This window comes from Penicillium nucicola (genome assembly GCF_028828085.1).
Source record: "Penicillium nucicola strain IBT 29836 chromosome Unknown utg000008l, whole genome shotgun sequence".
NCBI lineage: Eukaryota > Fungi > Ascomycota > Eurotiomycetes > Eurotiales > Aspergillaceae > Penicillium > Penicillium nucicola.
Window position 1 is genome coordinate 1,700,918 of NW_026643132.1, and position 20,431 is coordinate 1,721,348.

General features: G+C 49.7%; 8 protein-coding genes across 8 annotated transcripts; 3 read left to right on the forward strand and 5 right to left on the reverse strand.

Moving 5' to 3' along the window:
• Positions 1 to 2,515: 2,515 nt before the first annotated feature.
• On the forward strand, positions 2,516 to 4,016 carry N7511_008132 (uncharacterized protein; the record flags this gene model as incomplete). Its single annotated transcript, XM_057130509.1, has 2 exons — positions 2,516 to 2,826; positions 2,891 to 4,016. The coding sequence occupies 2 exons, from the start codon at positions 2,516 to 2,518 to the stop codon at positions 4,014 to 4,016; spliced, it is 1,437 nt and encodes a 478-aa protein (XP_056982292.1).
• A 256-nt stretch (positions 4,017 to 4,272) lies between these two features.
• N7511_008133 (putative GABA permease) lies at positions 4,273 to 6,080 on the reverse strand (the record flags this gene model as incomplete). Its single annotated transcript, XM_057130510.1, has 5 exons — positions 4,273 to 4,637; positions 4,697 to 5,539; positions 5,590 to 5,822; positions 5,880 to 5,940; positions 5,996 to 6,080. The coding sequence occupies 5 exons, from the start codon at positions 6,078 to 6,080 to the stop codon at positions 4,273 to 4,275; spliced, it is 1,587 nt and encodes a 528-aa protein (XP_056982293.1).
• A 1,750-nt stretch (positions 6,081 to 7,830) lies between these two features.
• On the reverse strand, positions 7,831 to 9,630 carry N7511_008134 (putative NAD+ kinase Utr1; the record flags this gene model as incomplete). Its single annotated transcript, XM_057130511.1, has 1 exon — positions 7,831 to 9,630. One exon carries the CDS (start codon positions 9,628 to 9,630, stop codon positions 7,831 to 7,833), a length of 1,800 nt encoding a protein of 599 aa, XP_056982294.1.
• A 776-nt stretch (positions 9,631 to 10,406) lies between these two features.
• On the reverse strand, positions 10,407 to 11,205 carry N7511_008135 (putative exosome complex subunit Rrp46; the record flags this gene model as incomplete). Its single annotated transcript, XM_057130512.1, has 2 exons — positions 10,407 to 10,814; positions 10,870 to 11,205. 2 exons carry the CDS (start codon positions 11,203 to 11,205, stop codon positions 10,407 to 10,409), a joined length of 744 nt encoding a protein of 247 aa, XP_056982295.1.
• Positions 11,206 to 12,183: 978 nt separating this feature from the next.
• Positions 12,184 to 15,550, forward strand: N7511_008136 (putative potassium/sodium P-type ATPase; the record flags this gene model as incomplete). Its single annotated transcript, XM_057130513.1, has 4 exons — positions 12,184 to 12,440; positions 12,492 to 12,618; positions 12,678 to 12,772; positions 12,829 to 15,550. 4 exons carry the CDS (start codon positions 12,184 to 12,186, stop codon positions 15,548 to 15,550), a joined length of 3,201 nt encoding a protein of 1,066 aa, XP_056982296.1.
• Positions 15,551 to 16,117: 567 nt separating this feature from the next.
• Positions 16,118 to 16,954, forward strand: N7511_008137 (uncharacterized protein; the record flags this gene model as incomplete). The annotated part of the gene is made up of 1 exon (XM_057130514.1): positions 16,118 to 16,954. The coding sequence occupies one exon, from the start codon at positions 16,118 to 16,120 to the stop codon at positions 16,952 to 16,954; it is 837 nt and encodes a 278-aa protein (XP_056982297.1).
• Positions 16,955 to 17,058: 104 nt separating this feature from the next.
• N7511_008138 (putative short-chain dehydrogenase/oxidoreductase) lies at positions 17,059 to 17,930 on the reverse strand (the record flags this gene model as incomplete). The annotated part of the gene is made up of 2 exons (XM_057130515.1): positions 17,059 to 17,667; positions 17,733 to 17,930. 2 exons carry the CDS (start codon positions 17,928 to 17,930, stop codon positions 17,059 to 17,061), a joined length of 807 nt encoding a protein of 268 aa, XP_056982298.1.
• Positions 17,931 to 18,639: 709 nt separating this feature from the next.
• N7511_008139 (zinc-binding alcohol dehydrogenase family protein) lies at positions 18,640 to 19,686 on the reverse strand (the record flags this gene model as incomplete). Its single annotated transcript, XM_057130516.1, has 1 exon — positions 18,640 to 19,686. One exon carries the CDS (start codon positions 19,684 to 19,686, stop codon positions 18,640 to 18,642), a length of 1,047 nt encoding a protein of 348 aa, XP_056982299.1.
• Between the last annotated feature and the right edge of the window lie 745 nt (positions 19,687 to 20,431).

The following is a 20,431-nucleotide window of genomic DNA, read 5'->3' on the forward strand; positions in this document are numbered from 1 at the left end:
ATCTTTCAATATCGTTCTCTCCTGAAAACAAATGTACTTGAGCACGATGACGCACACATGGAAGACACGGAGCTCATCTATCTTGAAGCGGCGCAGTACACAGTAGAAAATATTTTCTTTATTTCGAGTTACTGAATTGTAAACTGACCCTACATCCCTGCTCTGAGCCGCTATCTTGTATAGATTTCCCTGTTTTCTACGATTCAGCGATTTTGACTTTTTTGGGCATCATGTTGTGATCTTATCCAGCTATGAGGAGAAGCCTCTTCGTTGCACAAAATGATAAGATCATCAAAGAGAAGCGCCGAAAATAACTGGCCGAGAGCTGCCATGTGTGTGGCGCTCATGCAAAGGAGGATGTCATCCTAGATAAAGACGAAAGGAAGCCTATGACCAAGGGAATATACTTCCATGCGTTGAATCTTTCGATGAAGTGAGTCACCGTACATTTTGATGAGGAATCCCTATCGAATCTGGCTTGCTGTAAATCCGCTGAAGAGCAAGGCGTCGAGGGCTATACAACCAGGTGACAATTCGGCTCGACACTTAGGGCCGCGTCGTGTCACACTTAGGTCATGTAACTCGTAATTTGGAACATTCAATTAAAGTTAACTATCGTGCCTATAAGACGAGGCTCGACTAGCCCGGTTCAGGGATCTTCGCTGGATATTAACTTATGTTCTAAGTGGCGAAGTATCGTATTAGGTAGTTACGCAGGTTTTATGTCATAAACCCTAGTTTGTAGGTGGTTCAAAATTATAAGACTATGCTTAGTCTGGGAGTTTAAGTAGACAATCTATTAAAAGCGTATTTAAAAATGATGATATTGTGACAAGAATTGACTAAATACTGATCCCTAGAATCAGCGTAGAATCTGCTAACTTATCCAACCACTAATCTTATATAAGTTAAAATCTAAACACCCGGGCAAAACCTATCAGCCTAAGGCAGGTCTTACAACAGGGACTACTAGACCAGCTCCTATCAATTGGCTATGGTAGGCCCAGTCGTCAGGCTCCCAACTGGCCCTAGGGTTTCATTATTTACCGCACTGTTTATACCCTGGAATCAGATAAAGTATGGACCTCTTGCCTCGGCAAGATTACCCGTTATATTAATTGGGGGGATCGATTACGTCGATGCAGAGCGGTACGTGGGCCAAGATCCTTTCCCGAAACTATTATCAAGGAGACGCATAAGAGAATCATTTATGATGATCAAGAGCGCTGGGATGGGACGTCATGGGACCAGATCCGTGTGGATTTCAATGCATATTTCAAATCACTGGGGTTGAAGTCGGCCATGACGTACCCCAATTACGGCATGTCTTGTTCTTGATGGAAAGTGCTTGCAATTTATTATGCAGGCATCCGATAACCCTGCGGATCAACGGAGTGTTGATAATATTAGCATGCGTAGCAGGATGGGATTCATGGGCATGATTGATCTACTTACATTGAGGGTAGCAGCTATTGCACGAAACCTGTATTACGGATTCATGAGAGTGCCAATAAACAGTCTATATGAGCTGGCGGCTCGTCAGCTTACTTGCTTCCCTTGGATAAAATTTGTTCGTCGATTTTCGGTCCAGGGAAGGTTTTTGTTACAATGGAAGCGGTGGATATGAGGATAATGAATGGGTTTTATTTTACAAAAAGGGTTTGGATATTACTGGGAACGTAGGAAGGTAGAGAACGATATATAAATAGTTAAGATTTTTATAGACATGTGCCTAATAGATATTTCTAGATTATAACTTAGTAGTAGATAGTCTTTTATATCCTATAATGTTTTCATTGGAAAGCGAGTCAGTGAAAGAGCAGTACAGCAAGCTAACCAAGCCTGGTTTGAAGGGAATCGAAAAATAGACTACATGGTATGAGCTACCCCAATTGGAATGATGGAATTAATCGCTGACCTAGAATCCAGGTTCAGGATCGGTATTAAGTTAATAAGTCAACGGACATTGCTCATATATTTGGAATCTGTTCATTATATTGATGTTGCCCATCGATCAGCTTAACAATATTAGGTCAAATCTCTTAGTCTATGTACATTAAGAGAAAGGCGTCCTTCACCCTAAACTCGTAATTCTTTTTACACATGCTACTGTATGGGAATATGGACCTGTGAATTATTGTTTGTGGCTAATTCTGCCCTTCCCGGTTTAGCGCCAATAAACCCTCAACCTCTATAATAGCCTTGACCTCGGCCTTTTGACCTCCTGTCTCATCCCCTGCCATCAACTCGTCTCTCTTGCAGTCATCGCCCCTTTCATTCGCTCTGGACCCAACCACTACAGAGTGGCTTTCCGCTTGACGCACTGATTTTTTCGTTTTACTGGAGACTGCTTTCGAGACACATTGTTTGATGTGACTGGACCTTCCCAGTATGGAATATGTTTCTCCAATCTCTTCCAGACGAAAGTCTCCTACGAATTTTATCTTTTCTGCCATCTCACACTGATGCAGCAGCGCTGTCTCTACAATGCCACCGTTGGCATCGGCTTTGTGACATGACCAATCGGCGCAAATACCGCCGCTTAAAACTCCGAGAGCCCTTGGACTTGGCAGTAGCTTTCAAAATACTTCGATCGATCCTTAAAACCCCTCGCTATGGGGGTTACGTTCGCTATATAGAGCTGAACCGATCCCCATCACTAGATTATGGGTCTGTGCAGTCATATACAGTCAAACCGCCGCAACGGTCCCTCCGACCAAAGGACCAGGTTCGCCTGGCTGCGGCGATCAAGCGGGCTGGATTTTGTTCCCCGGAAGAACAAGAGAAGATGCTCAATATCTTACTACAGAATCCGGCTAGTATGGAGTACCTCCCCTTTCCTCAAGACTTCCCCCCCCCTCTTCCTCTATTCGATTCTAATTTTGCTTAGCCATAATGACCCACGAGCTCCGTTCCTCGCCCAGGCGTTGGCAGCATTACTGGTCAGCGTTTCGCCACTATTGGAATCGTTGAGTTTCTGCCCTCTCGGCCAGGAACCCTCGCAAATCCCAAAAAAAACCGCCCAAGCCAATGGAGCTCCACTTCGAAAAAGTGATTATTTCTTTAAGCATTTCTTAGACCGGGCGAATAGTATCCCGTTGGAGACCCTGCCGTTCCTGCATCATATTCGCCGGGTTCGATTTCTTGTCGATTCCGACACAAAAGTCCATCGCTGGTACTATTACCAGCCCTATGATCTATACGGCAGTCTCAGCCTAGTACGCCGACTTCCAGCAGTAGAATCCATCCGAGTCGACGCGGTTACGAGCACGGAGAGGCCCAGTATTGAGCCCCCGCCCCGATCCGCCAATTATACCAGCATTACCATTCGGAACTCCAATGTAGATTACCACTATCTAGTGCGGATAATTGAGTCAGCCAGACGACTGGAAGAGTTTACGTATGCGGTCGGTGGCCGAGGCTCGATGGATGGCATGCTAAGCATGTTCAGTCCAGATCACGTCTTCCGGGCGCTCCTCTTGCACGCCGATTCTTTGATCACTCTGGATTTGGATGTCGAGGCTGAAACCCCACTGGAGGTGACATTCGACCCCAGTCTCGGTTCTCTGCATCAACCCGCCTATCAGCAGGAAGTCGGAACGGTCCAGCGGGAGCAGGGCTCGCCTTGCTCTCTTCGTGGGCTTACGAATTTGAGGGAACTGAGTATCGGAATTCATACCCTCTACTACCTGTCACGAGGAGTCGGTGCCGACCAGGTCGATGATGCAGCATTTTCTCTCGTTGATTATCTCCCGGTTAATTTGGAAACGCTTTGCATCTATGGGTACGAAAAGGGGATGAAATCACAGGTTAGGGATCTTCCGGACTGCGTGTTTGATAGGCAATTGGAGAATCTACTCGCTGAGAAGCGTGAGAAACTGCCCCGATTGTCATATATCGAGGGCATTGATGAATTGATCGAAAACGCGACCACCGTCAAACAGCCAACGATCAACGATGAGGATCTGTGGGAGAGAGAGACGGATGATGAATGGACTGATCATGAATATGATTAGGTAGTATGAATGGAACCCCGAGAGGGATAATGTACGACAGGGTCAGCCGTTCATCTTGGACACTTCAAGGGCCAGCGCCCTCATCGAAGCAAAAAATAAACCCGCGTCCCTGGTGCTTAATTCAATTTCAAGATGTAACAAACTGTCATTTCCAATGTAAATTCCACATATGTTCAATAAATACATTGGTAGACATATGGCGGTACCAAATACAAGATATAATTAAGTTATACAAAAGTGTCCATAAAAGAACCAATCAACTTTTCTTCTCACTCGCAGAAGCATCTGCACCAGCGACCTCCTGCGCAGAATTCTCACCACTAATGAACCGCACACTACCAGGACCAGAAAATTGTTTCCGGCCTGTAGTCAGCCAGGTGATAAGACTGATGACGCCAATAACGCCAACAGCAGCACTGGTATAATTCATAGATTGCGGATCAACCGGATTCGTGCCTGGGAAGTTGAACGTAATCGCGGCAAACAGAAGGAACACTAGTCCAATGATATTGAGAGCGATGGAGACCGGCACGGAAAACGAGTATGGGCCGTCGAGTTTGGTCACATGGCCTGAGAAGTATCCGGCCAGACGACTGATGAGAGCCATTGCGTATGATAAATCTGAGGAGGGATGGGGAATTAATTGGAGGCGTGAAGGGAGAGAGAAGAGTGTAACTTACAGAAACCTTCTGTTGAGATAGCAATGACGGTTTGGAACCCGGTGGTTGTGCCAAACTCGATAGCACCGAGCGCAAGCTGCACTGCAAGAGTGAGGAGGACGGCATTGACAGGAACGTGAGTCTTGTTTTCGACCTTGCTGAAGAACTTGGAGAAAGGAAGACCGTTATCTCTGGCAAAAGCATACGCAGCACGCGATCCCTCCGCGAGAATGTTGTTTCCAGCCACAATGACAATGACCGAGATCAAAGTTGACAAGATGACTGTAGCGGCTTTGTTGCCTGTTGAGTCATAGATGATCTGGATAACAGGGACGCCGGTGCTCGTGCCGGCTGTGGACTCGATATCGCCAATGCAGAAGCAAAGCGAGACTAGGAAAATGAATCCGGTAACAGCACCCAGTACCACAGCCAGAACAATAGCTTTGGGGGCCTCTTTGGACGCCGATTTCATTTCCTCGGTCATGTGTGACGGCGCGTCATAGCAGCACATGCCGAAGCAGGCCTGTAAGACACCGATGATGGCAGCCATGCCGGTTCCAAAGCCAGTTCCATTCTGGAAGTCTTGGAATACAAAGGATGCCGGCTGCTTGTGGTCGTTTGTGGCGAGGATTGTGGCTGTAACTATAACGAAGGATGCGACGTTCCAGATCAAAATGGCTTTCGAGATTCGGTGCAGTAAATGTGAGCCCCAGAGATTGACGGCTGCCGAGAGGAGTGCGACGAGGTAGGCGACTAGAACGGTTTGCCATCTTTGGATCTCGTATTCGGGGAATACGAGGTTGGCCATTCCGAGTACGAAATTTGAGGCAATCGAGTTATTGGTGGCTCCCATGGCCAGTAGACCTGAATAGGTATTAGCATGCGTGACGAGGAAACAGTTTAGGACTCAATACCAATCAGCATGAACCATCCAGTCACGTAGGATAGACCCCGAGCTATACTGGGAGGGGCCAGCGCCGCAACCCAGGAGTATTGACCCCCGGCCACAGGATACATCGAGCACATCTCTGCCATTGGAATAGCAACGGCCAGCGTTAGAAGACTAACGCCGATGAAACTGAAGATCATAACAGGAGGGCCACCGGAGGTCACGCCGACGATAAGTACACCACTCAGTGCGGTCCATCTTCAGATATTGTCAATACAATGCAGATCCGATATGCAGGAGTGATCCGATACTCACGATGTCACCACACTGAAACTAAATCCAATCATACTCACGAGACCAAACGATCTCTTGAGCTCTTCAGCGACAGTCAGCGGCTGGTCCTGTCCGAGCAGTATCCTGGACAGACTCACCTTGCTCATATCCCAAGTTCTCAAGACGGGCATCTTCCTGTGGCGTGCCCTGGAACACCTTCGGGTCATCCTCTATAGTCGACATGGTGTGTCACGAACAATGATCAAGACCAAGCAAATAGTGCCGGCCTTTGGGGTAGACGAAACATCTTATAGCCCTCGGAAACAACCGCTCTCCCCCATACTTCACCCCGGAGTGGCCCAGCGTGATAAGATAGATGTTCTGTTAGGGTTTCCCTATTGAGAAGGTCTGCGCGATGGCTGTGGGGCGCGCAACCAACAAACCAAACGATTCGTCTTTGCGGGGAGAGAAGCAATTGAGATAAGACTGGGCGCAATTCCAGGAGATTGGTTTGTCATATGAGCTCGTATCGCTCAGTTATTTTATCGCTGGATTGATAATGTTCATGACACTCCAGATACTCGCGTTTTGTGTCGGCCCGGTGCCGTATAAGGCCGGTGGCTTGGGCCCTACGCCATGTTCGTGCCGAGACTTAGTGTTCTCTGTACCAAATTCTAGATTCTCTTTCTGTTTCCTGTGCGTTGAGACACCTTGTAGGATTTAAAACTTGATGGTTGACCCGGAGCTCACTCAAAAGATAGGATTTGAATAGTGGCTCATAACTACTGGAGATGTAGACTGGCAGCTGCCTATCAAGTTACTCGTGGTCGTCTTCCCTCTGTGACACATGCAATAGAATAACCTTATTTGCCACATTCTTCTCTGGGCATAGCTTGTCATGCACAATCTCGGGAGCCCCGTCTGGAACCAGATCCTGGAAAGTGTCCCACGTACCCTTAAGGCATGTTGGAACGACCCGAGGAACTTCCAGAATCTAGTGTTAGTAAATAGTGGATCTCAGAACGGTGCTATGTTTCGGAGATCGGAGGAGTCTATGACTCTTTAAGGACTTGCACTGTTGACATGGAGACCCCCCTTCTTGAGACACCGTAAGTGGCCCTATCGCACGGTCTCTCTTGTCTCAGTGGTTGGTTTACAGTCTTGAAATCCCGTCACAGGAATCCCGTTGTAGTAATGGATTCCACATTCTGTACACACACATGTGCACATTTGTTATGTGTTAGACTTGTGCAGAGTACTGACTTAAGTCTCTATTTAGTGGGTGGTAGAGAAAAAAAGAGAACATACAGCTTTTAAGGAAATCGTGCGTCGGATTCTGAATGCCAACTATCAAAAGAAAGAATCTTTTGCTAGTGATATTGATACCCTCTGATGCGCGTGGATTAGGGTTTTGTTATGGAATAGTTGCATGTGACCAGGTAGTTGTATCGTTAATCAGGGAGGCAGCTGAGATGCCAGTTTTGTTTCAAGTACCATAATAGGAAGCGCTGGGAGGTGGTTATAGAGACCGAATGTATATTCAAGGAAGAAGAATATTCGTATAACCGAAAAGGACGTTCCGTTAATCGATATGATAGCCATGCCTTGAGAGTAAATAGATCCAAAGCTAAGATATGAGTTCATACAACTCGAGATCAAATAACAGTTCGAGTAAGAAAATCAATCAAAGGAACTTGCCGAAGCACTCTATCAGCCGTAGAGGGAACATGTCATGATCTATTGACATGGTAAGATGGTCATGAGGAAGGAAAGCAGACATGATTCTGCCAGGAATCGGGGCTTGGTTAAAAAAAAAGAAAAAAAGCAGAAGCAAAAGATAGATAGACATAATGTGAGCCGAACGCCAAACAAATCTTGTGACGCTGATAGTGACAGATGGGAAGGAATAAGAATGTAGATGATCCCGAGGAAAAAGAATAATAAAGGTATAGAGCAAACAAGGAACCGGAAATCGCTAACATGCACTTGGAGATCACATATGGAGCAAGCTCATTTGTCGACGCATGGGGTTGGGCGACAATGCGTCTCCGTCTTCGCTGGGACCGATACCGCTATCTGTACCGCCGACGCCGGCGTCTGTATCGATATCCCATTGTTCGTCTTCGTTGGATTCAGGACTGAGGTCGTCGTCGCCGCCATCCCAGCCTTTTTGGATTGCGCCACGGGTGTTCCAGCGTAGAGCGCGTTGGACGCTTGTGAACCATTCGTTGTTGTTGGAGACGACTGTGGGGAAGGGGTACTGGCTTGCTTCGACGGTGACATAGTCGCCTTGGCGGAGCTCGACGCGACCTTTGCCGTCGAAGGAGCAGTACGCAGTTGAGCGGGAGGTGTTGGGGACTGCGATGCGGAGGAGATGGGAGTCTGAGAGGACCATTGGGCGGAAGGAAAGGGTGTGGGGGCAGATGGGTGTGAGGAGGATGCCGGGGATGGAAGGGTGCATAAGAGAGCCGCCAGCTGAGAGAGAGTATGCGGTTGAGCCGGTCGGGGTGGAGAAGATACAGCCGTCTGCTTGGACGACGGTGAGAAGGTCGTCATCGGCATAAAGCTCCAGATTCGAGACGTAGGGAGATGGGCCGCGGTCGATGACCAGCTCGTTCAAGACTTCGAACTGCTCGCCTTCCTCGACCGCACCGGCCTCTGCGCCTTTGCTCCGATCTTTCCGGTACACAGTGCATGTAAATCGCATGCGGAGATTGACTCGCATGCCAACATCGCCCATGACACCATTTAATTGTGATTTATAATTGGAGAATTCGAAGTTTGTCAGGAAGCCCAGGCTCCCCAATGAGAAGCACAGCACAGGTGGTACCACCCGCTGGAAGAGCCACGAAGTGAAAAGAACGGTCCCGTCGCCACCGAGTGTCAAGACGAGGTCAAACTTATCGGGCGAAGTCCAGCACAGATCAGGGGTCCAGTAATGGAGCATCTGCGCAAACATGGGGTCTTTCTGTAAGAGCCCCGGTGCATCAAAGCGCTTCGAATTCCGCAGCTTCGCGTCCACATAGACATTGACACCCTGTTTGTTCCCATATCTTGGCGTTGAAAGCAACCACTCGGTGACTTCCCGGGTCAAGTGCACCAAGCTATTATCCCGAGCCTTGGTGACAATCATGATGTTTCGCACAGCGCGTTTGATGGGCCGGCGCTGTAATTGCTTGGACACCTCACGCACTCCGGTTGCCGTCTGCACTAGCCGTGAATGGGACAGCCACTCGTCATCAGCAATTTCCTCCAGCACTTTCTTGATGTTGACGGCGTCGTCAAACCGCTGGTGGAAATAACATGGCGACTGCAATACTAGTCGCGCGCTTGCCGGCGATCGATCGAGGTATCCGCTTAATTGTAGGTTGGAAAGGGCTGTGGAGAGATTTTGAGAGGCATTGCTGCCGCGGCGCTGTCGCTCATCGAAAGGCGGGGAAGCCTGGGTGGATTTGTTCATCACATTCGACCACGAATTCGCCGACATGGCGTTTGAATTCTTGCTGAACGAGGATCGCGAGGCCAGGGCTTTGAGGATGGTCTGTCGCGGGATGCAATCGGTGGAGAGGGCTTTTGTGGACCGAGGCCGAGAAATGGCCTTTTGGAGGGGTCGTAGCGTCAGAGGCAGCGACAAGCCTTCCTCTTGGATCTCCGTCTTGGGTGAAGGTGTGGGAGGAATGTCTTGTTCGGTATGGGTAGAGGGTTCTATGTGAAGGGCATAGTCGCGGAGGAGTGCTGCAGGGGAGCACGAAAGAGATGAACTGTCAGACCGAGGGATATCGCGGCTCGCCATAAGAAAGGTCAGAAAATAATCCAGACTCGGATGTAACGGGGATTGCGGATCCGACGTCTTGAGATCTGTCGTGGGTCAGCGATGGTTTCTAGCGTCTTCCACTGACGGATAAATTGGGAAGAGAAAATGAGAGGAATGAGAGGAAGTCATTGGAGAAAGATAAAGTTCCCCGACAAAGAGAGACCCGTGGAATTAATCCCTTTCCCGCAATAGTCGATCTCTCACTGGATCCATGGGAGGATGCATGCTACGCTCAGATGCTGACGTCTATAATTATCTTCTCTACAGTACGGATATTGGAGAGTGTTGCATAGTGACTGCATGTCGATAGTGGCTGGATTTGGTTTTTTGTCCACTGGACACTTCTATGGAGTCTTGATGCCCCGTAAATCGCTCACTTACGATCTGACATTCCCTGATTTTCATTCACCGCTTCATTCCTCAACTCTACGTAACCGAGGGGTGGTTCCCCCAGGGGTTCACCATGCTCTTTTCGGATCACACAGGTCCGGGGAGCCCAAACAAGCCTCTGCAGGGCTGTCGCTTGTGCTAGGCAAAGCGTGTGTTGTACATGCAGCGACAGTCAGGTGATGGTGCCTCGATCGAGTGTCATGCTCAGGCACCTTGAGGGTGAGACTGTCGCACCCCCCAGTCGAGTGGGAAAGGTGGCATCCCTGGGGAGGATGTGGGTGGAAAGTAAGGAACCAGGTGTGACAGCAGCTCAGGAGGATTGTAGCCTCGGCCCATATCACTTCTAACTCTCCGCGTTGCGGTGCTCAGATCGAGTCAAGCTTGTAGACGTAGTCACTGTAGATCTGGTCTTCCACTGCCTCCCGAATGAAGCCAATTCCGCTGCCGTCCTTGCCTTCGCTCATGTCCACGTCACCATCGGAGCCCGTGGAGGAACCCTGACAGATGGTGAGAGCGTTTTGGTGGGCTAGCTCCCAAGTGTCAAAGTCGAACCGCCCTTGGCTTTCGTTGAGGAGAAGGTGACCCTTGGAGGAGATCGCAAAGACGTGGAGAGACACGGCGGCTTTGGCAGCAGCGGGGGAGGGGTCGCGCACGATGTCACCGGACTTGGTTACACCGAGAAGAGTCGCGGAAAAGGTCATCGAAAGAGGGACTGAGGCCGAGATCATGGAGAGCAAACCAGCGTGCAAAAGTGCCGGGAGGATGGTGAGATACTATATAGGTCAGTCGAACCGAACAGCGCATCGTAAAGAGAAGTCAGCTACTCACAGCGTCACCGCGCTCGATGTTTTCACCACCGACGATGGCCAGGGTGAGGACAACACCACGACGAGGGAATCCTTTCTCGCGGCCCAGAACCACCTTGCCCAACACAGAGCGCAGAATTCCTTCGACATATCTTTCTCCAACACCCGCGGTGGTAGTACCCGGTTTGACAAAGACCTCCACAGTTGCCTCCTCAGGCTTCAATGCGTCACGGCGTCCTGGAAGCTCGACTGGGGCATTGACGGCACCCAGGATGTTGTAACCGGTGGCGGGGCATTTGTATGACGCGGAGCCATCGGCACGGTGTAATTGCGAGAGAGATGCTGTTGGGCCGACCATCTTGAATAGGTAATGGGTGAAGAGAGAAGCTGTTGTTCTGGCTGTTCTGGCTGTTCTGTTTGAAGAGATGAAGCTTCCCGCAATTTTTTATCACTGGACCGATTTGATTGGCTGTTGAGGGTTGGACTTGGGTTGGTCCACATTGGAGATTCTACTATGCGATCTACTCTGGACGGCCATGGCTGTTTTGTTCTTTTGTTCATTTCTCTTCTTCTTCTCTTCTGCACTTCTGCTCACTTCCACATCTCGCCCTTCATCCGGAAGCACCCAACTGAATCGGGTTATCAGGCTAAACCCCGCTGACGATTCCTATAGGTCGCCCCCGATAAATGGACGTGTCAGTACCAAGATGCCGAGCTCTTGGAATGCCCAGCCTGGCTGTGCTAATTCAGGTTTGGTACACCTGCGATAGAGAAGCGATGCTTTCGCCAGTGGGATTCCCTCGGAACAAGGAATATCGCCTATGAGTATCAAAGTACTGGGCTCCGCGAAACCGTCGCCGGCGTCCCCAGGAATAGAACGCCACGATGGCCGAGAACCCAATGAAGTGTGGCTTATCCCCGGACTCGCAGACCATCCAATCCCACTAGAGAATCCCCGCGTCCCAAGATCTAAGTGGTCTACAAACCGGGATCGCAAGCAGCTATCGCCAAGGGCCTTAGGAGCCAAGAGTGCACTTGTATGGGTTGCCCCAATGAAATCGCTGCCTCGCGAGATGATTACACCCCCTCACTGGGCGTATCCGCTCCTTCGGTTTGACATGAAGTAGGCCATGTGCCAATGTTGGGGACCAGTTGCCTACAAAAGCTACGCCCAAAAGCCACTTCCACCTTCTACCGGCCTCTTTCTTATCTTTGTCTCCTGCCTTTGAAGTCCGTTCCTCTTCCCAGGGTATAGTCATCAGGGTATCAGAAGCAATATTAGATTCAGAGCATCTACCTCGTTCCCACTTCTCCCACTTCCCTTCTCTCCTATTGAATGGGCGTGACCGTAGATTCTACTCTCGATGTCGAGGAATCGACGGAGCCTCCTATATGTGGTTATACGGAACCCAGCTCCAAGCCCAATGTCGCCAACTCCCTAGATACTAGGTCTTGTGCTACCGACGAGAAATATATCTCGTATACGACTGATCATCCCGCCGTCGATCTACCATCTTGTAAAGAAGAACCTGGCCAGAACGCCCATCTCATAGATTCAACTGAGCTCGCTACACTCCTCGGGACTGATCTTCAGTATGTTGGCTTGCCATCTATGAATATGAACACTGTTAACAAAGCAAACAGAAATGGCATCTCTTGCTCAGAAGCGGCCTCCCGCCTCGAGCGCGATGGTCCGAATACCGTGCGTGAAATGGAGAGTGTCTCCGTCTGGGGGATACTGCTAAGGCAGGTTTCCAACAGCCTGACACTAGTGAGTACCTCAGCATAGCATATTGCCATCGAAAACAATCAATGCTGAAATATACCAAGGTCCTCCTAATCACCATGGCTCTATCCTTCGGAATAGATGATTACATTGAAGGCGGTGTTATCACTGCAGTGATTCTTCTCAACATAATTGTTGGGTAAGAAGCCCAAGTCTTGCTATAAAGGAGTGACCGAACTAATAAATCCGCCATAGATTTATCCAAGACTACAGAGCCGAAAAGACAATCCTCTCACTCCATCGTCTCTCCGCGCCAATATGCAAAGTAATCCGAGACGGTCGAATCGCCTCCGTGAAAGCCGAATCCCTCGTCGTGGGAGATATCGTCCAACTAGCAGTCGGCGACATCGTCCCCGCCGATATCCGCCTATTCGACGGCATGAATGCCTCAATGGACGAGGCACTTCTGACCGGCGAATCACTTCCAATCCTCAAAACTCCCCATCTCACTCTTGCTGCGCGTGATATCCCCATCGGCGATCGTACCAACATGGCCTATTCGGGCTGTAGTACCACTCAAGGTCGAGCATTGGGAATCGTCACTGCGATAGGCATGGACACCGAAGTTGGAAAGATTGCTCAGTTGCTACAGACCAAATCTGATCTCGGGGACTCGGGTCCTCTTCTTCGCGTGTGGAAACGGGTGAAGCATTCCGTCATGAACATCCTGGGCTTGGTTGGCACGCCCTTGCAAGTAAAGCTGAGCAAATTTGCACTTCTTCTTTTTGCACTGGCGATCTTGTTGGCCATCATCGTTTTCTCGGTCAATTTATGGGATGTCCAAGGCGAAGTCCTTATATACGGCATTTGTGTTGCTGTGGCTGTCATCCCGGAATCATTGATTGCTGTTCTTACTATCACCATTGCCGTTGGTACAAAAGCTATGGCAAGAGGAAATGTCATTGTGCGCAAACTCCAATGTCTCGAGGCAGTGGGGGGCGTCACGAACATCTGCTCTGACAAGACTGGCACTTTAACCCAGGGCAAGATGATTGCGCGCTCGGCTTGGATTCCTGGTGCTGGGACTTTGACTGTGAGCCAGACGACGGATCCATTTGATCCGACTAGTGGAGTTGTGCAGTTGGATGAGATCGATTGGAGCTCTACTCGGCCCATTGAGGATCATCCTGCTTTGCATACCTTCCTGCGAGCAATTTCTCTATGCAATCTTTCTACTGTGCACCATGATAACAAGGTGTGGAGTGCAGTTGGTGAACCTACGGAGATTGCGCTTCATGTCCTGGCTTTGCGGTTTAATTTTGGGAAAAGTTCCATTATGACCAGCCGGCAGCTTCAATTGAATACAGAATATCCATTTGATTCGGCTATCAAAAAGATGACTGTTGTTTACAATAACTCTCGGAATCAGACCATGGAAGTCTACACCAAGGGAGCGCCGGAGACTATCATCCCCCATCTAAAGATTGATGAACATGGAAGACAGACAATCCGAGACACAGCCGATCGAATGGCAGGAGAGGGTCTTCGTGTCCTGTGTATCGCCTACAAAACCGTCCCCGCAGACCAACTCTCTGAAGTTTCTACCAGACCTGCAGCCGAGTCGACCCTCCAATTCGGCGGTCTAGTCGGACTCTATGATCCCCCGCGAGTCGAAACAGCCGCAGCAGTACGCCGATGCCAAATGGCCGGAATCACCGTACACATGCTGACAGGTGATCACATCAAAACAGCAACAGCCATCGCCTCTGAAGTCGGAATTCTCGATCGTGTCACAGCTGCCGTAAAAAAAAGCAGACTGGTTATGGCCGCAGACGAATTCGATAAACTGAGCGATGACGAGATCGATGCTATCGAAGACCTGCCCTTGGTTATTGCCCGTTGTAGCCCTGCCACCAAGGTTCGAATGGTAGATGCCATGCATCGCCGTCAGGCATTCTGTGTTATGACCGGTGACGGAGTCAATGACTCCCCTGCACTTAAACGTGCAGATGTTGGTATCGCCATGGGGAAGAACGGAAGTGATGTTGCCAAGGAGGCGGCCGATATGGTCTTGACAGATGATAACTTTTCGTCTATTGTCAAGGCTGTTGAGGAGGGCAGGCGACTGTTTGATAACATCCAAAAGTTCCTCATGCACCTGCTCATCTCGAACATTGCTCAGGTCATCCTCCTTCTGATCGCGCTCGCTTTCAAAGATAAAGGCGGAGACTCGGTCTTCCCTTTATCTCCACTCGAGATCCTCTGGGCTAATCTGGTCACATCTTCGTTCCTGGCTGTAGGTCTCGGTCTGGAAGAAGCCCAGCCTGATATCATGTACAGACCACCCCACGACCTTCGAATTGGCGTTTTCACTCGCGAACTGATCGTCGATAAAATGATCTACGGAACGTTCATGGGAACCTTGTGCCTTGTTGCGTTTGTCTGTGTGATATACGCCGCCGGAACGGGCACTTCATCTCTAGGAGATGGGTGTAACGCGGGCTATAACCCAACCTGCGACAGTGTGTTCCGCGCTCGGGCAACTACATATGCAACGCTTACCTTCCTCCTGCTCGTCACAGCCTGGGAAGTAAAGCACTTTTCTCGATCTCTGTTCAACATGGATCCAATTCGATATCCCAAAACATTCTCCGTCTTCCCTACAGTCTGGAATAACAGATTCCTGTTCTGGGCCGTGATGGCTGGGTTTGTCATTGCATTTCCTGTCATCTATATCCCGGTCATCAACCAGCTTGTCTTCAAGCACCAGGCTATCACATGGGAGTGGGGTGTTGTCTTTGGATGCACGCTTGTGTACTTGATCCTTGTTGAGGGCTGGAAGGCTGTTAAGAGGGCTTTCAGTATTGGAAGTGGGAAGAATGCTACCCTTACTTTGGAAGATGCCGAGATGCGAGCTGGTCTAGCTACTTTGACGCCGCTCTCGCTGAGTGCGAATGCTAGTGTTGAGTTAAAGTAATGGTGGATGGTGATCAATGGCCGGCTGTTTCAACATTATGTTGGTCATGACATTTGACTTCGGGGCTTTCAACATGCCCATGCTTCCGTTTATCTCGTTTGCTATTTATATAAGTCCAGAATGAAAATAAATGCTTTGCTTGAACAAAAGGAATTACTATTCCAACAACTTTTAGCCTGTAGCTCTCGGGTACTATAGCTCGACTTCGGGATGGATGTGGCGCCTGCTTACGAAGCGTGTCCGTTGTGCCCGCAAAGGGAACCAATAGCAAACTTTAGTCTCGACATATTCCTCGACTTGCACGATAACATTTCACGCCCATCACCTAAGATCGGATGACAATTGATGGCCAGAATGCCGTCCGATAGGTCCAAGCCAGTAACATTACGCAGATCCTGCCAAGCTTGCGTGAAAGGCAAACGGCGCTGCGATCAAGGCTGGCCCCGTTGCAGCAGATGCGCCACCAAAGGAGCTGACTGTGAATACATCAACGCACCTCTTTCGGTGAAAAATAGCCGCAGATTATCAGCAGGGCGCAACGTGGGCCCAAAACGGGCAGTGGCCAATATGCCCCCTACGCCTCAAATCCACGCACCACTACGACTGGAGATTGCGAAAGAATATGACCCAAACATCGTCCAATTTCTGGTAGCAGGACTTCGTGGCCTTCCAGTGGAATTTGCAACAAGTCGAAAGACCTTGTTTATCCACCCTGGTCTCTATACAAGTGGTCTCCCTACCGCGGTTCGCGAGGTTCACAATATCTGCAAATTAAACATGTTTCACGATCGCAATGGAGAAACCAGCTTTACTCTGCTTTCAATACTTCGACAACAATCTATAGAACTCTGTCGCCGATTGAACCATACAGCCAATTTCGAGGAGCTCCTAGGCTGTTCACAGGCTTTGGTTTTGATTCAGTGCATTCTAGCCCTCAATCGAAATGGCAACTCCGATGCATACTCAGAAGCGACTAGCACAATGCTAGCAGGAATTGCGGGGAAATTGTGGCAACAGGCACCGATTCAACTTCCGCAAACGCTCAGTTTGCGACATGCATGGCTTCTCGCTGAGAGTGTTCGTCGTACAATTATCGTTTGTTTCATGCTACGCAGCGCATATTCGTTGAACACGAGAAACTACTCGGTTCGGACTCCGTTTGTGGATTCCCTGCCATTTGACCTCCGGACCAACTTGTGGGACGACGATTCCCCAACCTCGTGGGAGCACGTGCTGTTGCAGTCTGATGCCTCGATGGTCTCATTGCATGAGTGGTCGGACGGCATGGCAGCGGGTCGCGTCCATGAAATCTCACATTTCAGCGAGCTGATCTTGGCAGCTTGTAAGGGGCAGGCTGTTTCAACCATTCCTTCCCCGCCATTGAGCACTTATATTGATGGTTGAGATGCATGACGAATCTAAAATGACGCACATTCGATATTACTTTTGTATCAGATTGTTGCTCCAATTGTGGTAATTATTCAACGTGATCCCAAATACAAACATCCTCACCGCAAGAATTGCTTCAACAACCCAGAGAGCAATTCCGTCATATCACGATACAACTCCTGCCTCTTTACCTCAAAGGCATTGAAAATGTCTCCCGCAGACCCAACGGGAATCTGCTCCTCGCCCTTCTCCAACCGACCCCAGACTTCATCCACGAACTCCTGCAACGGCATTCCAATAAGATGCCCGTCCTTCAAATCAGGCTGGTGCTTGGCATCGTGCAGCTCAGTCTGCACAGCAGGAGGGTATATCTCCAAAATCTTGACATTACCAGGTCCATCCTGCAATTGCGTACGCAGCGCGAGGATGAAATGGTGCAGAGCAGCCTTTGAAGCCCCATAATTCGGGCATCGCATCATTGGCACAAGTGCCATTTGGGATGTTGTGAATGCAATTGCGGTTTGGGATTCAAGGCTTTGCACGTGTGGGAGGAAGGCTTTGGTCAAGCGTACGGCGGAGGTGTAGTTTGTGACCAATTCTTGGTCGAAGATGTCCAGGTCTACGCTCTCCGGCTTGGAGAAATCGAACGGTCGTTGGATTCCCGAATTCACAAAGATGCAATCCAGATCTGGGTTCTCGGATATGATCTCTGATGCAAATTTGGGGATCTTTAGCATTTGAATGTCGATTAGTTGATTTGAGCCTGACTATGGCTTGATATTGGTGAACTCACCTGTTCGAGCTGCATGACATCGAAAGTCTTCGCAGATACCTTGTCACTTCCGTATTTTTTGACAATTTCATCGAGGTTCTCCTGTCTACGACCGGAGACAATCAATTTAGATCCATTCTGAACGACCTTGTCGGCGAGAGTCTTGCCAATCCCGGAGGTGGCGCCGATGATAAGGACCTTCTTGTAACTAAAAGGCATTGTAGTGCGTTACGCCTGGAAGCAACAGATGAAACGAAAGCAGAATACCCTCTGCTCTACCAGATCACCAAGACTTATATACTGCAAAACCACGAACTGAAAAAAGCACATTATGTCATGCAAGCTTTCCAGGGCTGCGGAGACTAAACCTAAAACAGCCAACCCTGAGAATGGCGAGTCGGCGGCAATCTAAGCTTATCAGGTGCCGGGTTCCGCGCCACTGGTGGAGGTTAAACCCAAAGCGGCAAGGCCCGTCTGTTCCAAGATTGAAATTGGTGTTTATTCATCACGATGTTCTTCGTTGGTGTTTTGCCGAGGCATAACTTAGGTAGAATAGCGAATTACTAATTTAAATTCTTGATTTGAAATCAAACTGGGCTCTTACACCTGCCCAGGGTTTGATATCGTTTCTCGTGCAGGGACGCGAGGCCTCCGAGCCGAGCAAGATCGCGCGGCTGGTTTGATATTCAGGGATCACGCCCACAGTAGCTGCCTGGGAATTTAGGTCTGAACAAATGGATTCAGGTGTATGATTTACCATAGTCAATGGTCAATGTAGTACAAAGTGGGGGACCTCGATTGTTTATTCGAGGACATGTCGTACAAGCTACGGGTTATAGTGGCTGAGCATTGTTTTAAATTTTCATGAGGATAGTATTTGGAATTGTTAAACTGGGTTTCATAAGAAAGACGGAAAGTAGCGTCTCATCTAAGGAGTCTCAGAGACGTTGTAGACCAGCTTCTCGCCGCTGACCTTGTCCTCCTTGAGCAGCCTCAATCCATCCATTACACCGACCAAGCCATTGGGTCCAACCTTGGGAGGGTGAACCTTGACCTTGCCCTGAGCAAGCAGGCTCTCGGCAATGGGAGCGAACTTCTCGGCGTGAGCTCTGTCCTCCAGGTTGGCGGGAATGGACATGCTGCCGAACTTGAAAGCCTCGCCAAGGGTGGTGTAAGCCAAAGTGGCACGGTCATTGACGTTCTCACGCGCGATCTTAACCATGAGGAGAGCGCTGTACTCGCCACCCTCGGTGGACAGGGCATTGTCACAGAATGCAGCGCTGGCCTCGAGGGCAATACAGTCGAAGACGTACTTGAGCTTGTTGTCGGTGGCCTTGCGGATCTCAGCAGCGGCATTGGCGTCATTGTAGTCATAGACCTCGTCGGCGCCAAGGCTGCGGACCAGATCGAAGTTGCGGGGCGAGCAAGTGGTCAGAACCTTGTAGCCGGACAGCTTGGCAAATTGGATGGCCAGGGTTCCGGTCGCGGTTGATCCACCGTAGATCAGGATAGGGGTGTTATCCTTGATGGGCTCGGTGGGCAGGGCGAGCTTCAGGCTCTGGTAGAGAGCCTGGCCGACAGTGCTGATACCCACGCCAATGGTGGCAGCTTCTTGGAAGCTCATGTTTTCGGGGATCTTCCACTGCAAATCGCCCTTGACGGCGATGTACTCGGCGAAGGTACCGTCTTCGGGTTGGACGGCGTTACCGCCGTGTGCAAATCCGCACACGCGGTCTCCCTTGGCAAATTTCTTGGTCACGTTCTTTCCAACGGACTCGACGATGCCGGAGTAATCACATCCAGACAGGACACCTGGAGGGGAAAGATAGGCAATGTGCTTCCAGTCGGTGGGGTTCAAGCCCACACTGACGGTCTTAACGATCATGTAGTCATCACGAAGTTGGGGGATGGGACGGTCGGTGACGAGACCCTCCTTTCCTTGTTCAACGACGACAATTGCTTTCTGAGTAGACATCTTGAAATGGTATATAGTGAATGAATCAATTGGCGGAAGGTACCTGTTAAATAGTTGAAAGCGGTGATTACAAATTCTTCATGACGTTCAATGACGGTTTGTTCGGGAGGTCCCACTCGTTCCAATTATTGCGCCGACTCCGTTTCTTGCCTCGGCTTTCTCGCTGTGGTGCAGAGTCTGCACTGCCTCGCCCTCATGAAACAATAATCAACCGTGAGACGGTTCCACACGAGTCATGTTCCTGGCATGGGTCAATCGGCCCGAATCCTACTTCCGCTGCTTGGCGGCTTCTTCGGGTCGCTCGTCCTTCCAGATAGAGGCCTCATTGTGGCTGATGAAGGGCCAAGGCAGCAATATATCCCAGGAATAGGCTCATGTCTTGATACAGGCGGTCATGCGCAGACCAGGTTGAAATCAGGAATATCAGGCATCGTCGTAGCGGACATGCAAAGCATACTGGAGGACTCAATTAATGACGAGCAGACCTGTGCATCTATTAGCAACAACCAAAAAAAGGGTGTCCAATGATCAACAAATACCAGCCTTGATTGGGCGCCAGATCGGCAGCTGTCAACTTTACATCAAGTGGACTCTATCCATACATGAAAAGAGGTCGGAGATGGAGGATGTTCACAAGGTCGAATTATCAGCAAAAACGAGAGTTTGCCCAGGCTCACCTTGCATCGCAGTAAGCGCCGGGGTCACGGGGTCCAGGCATAATGCTCCCCCGCCATCCCTTCCTCTC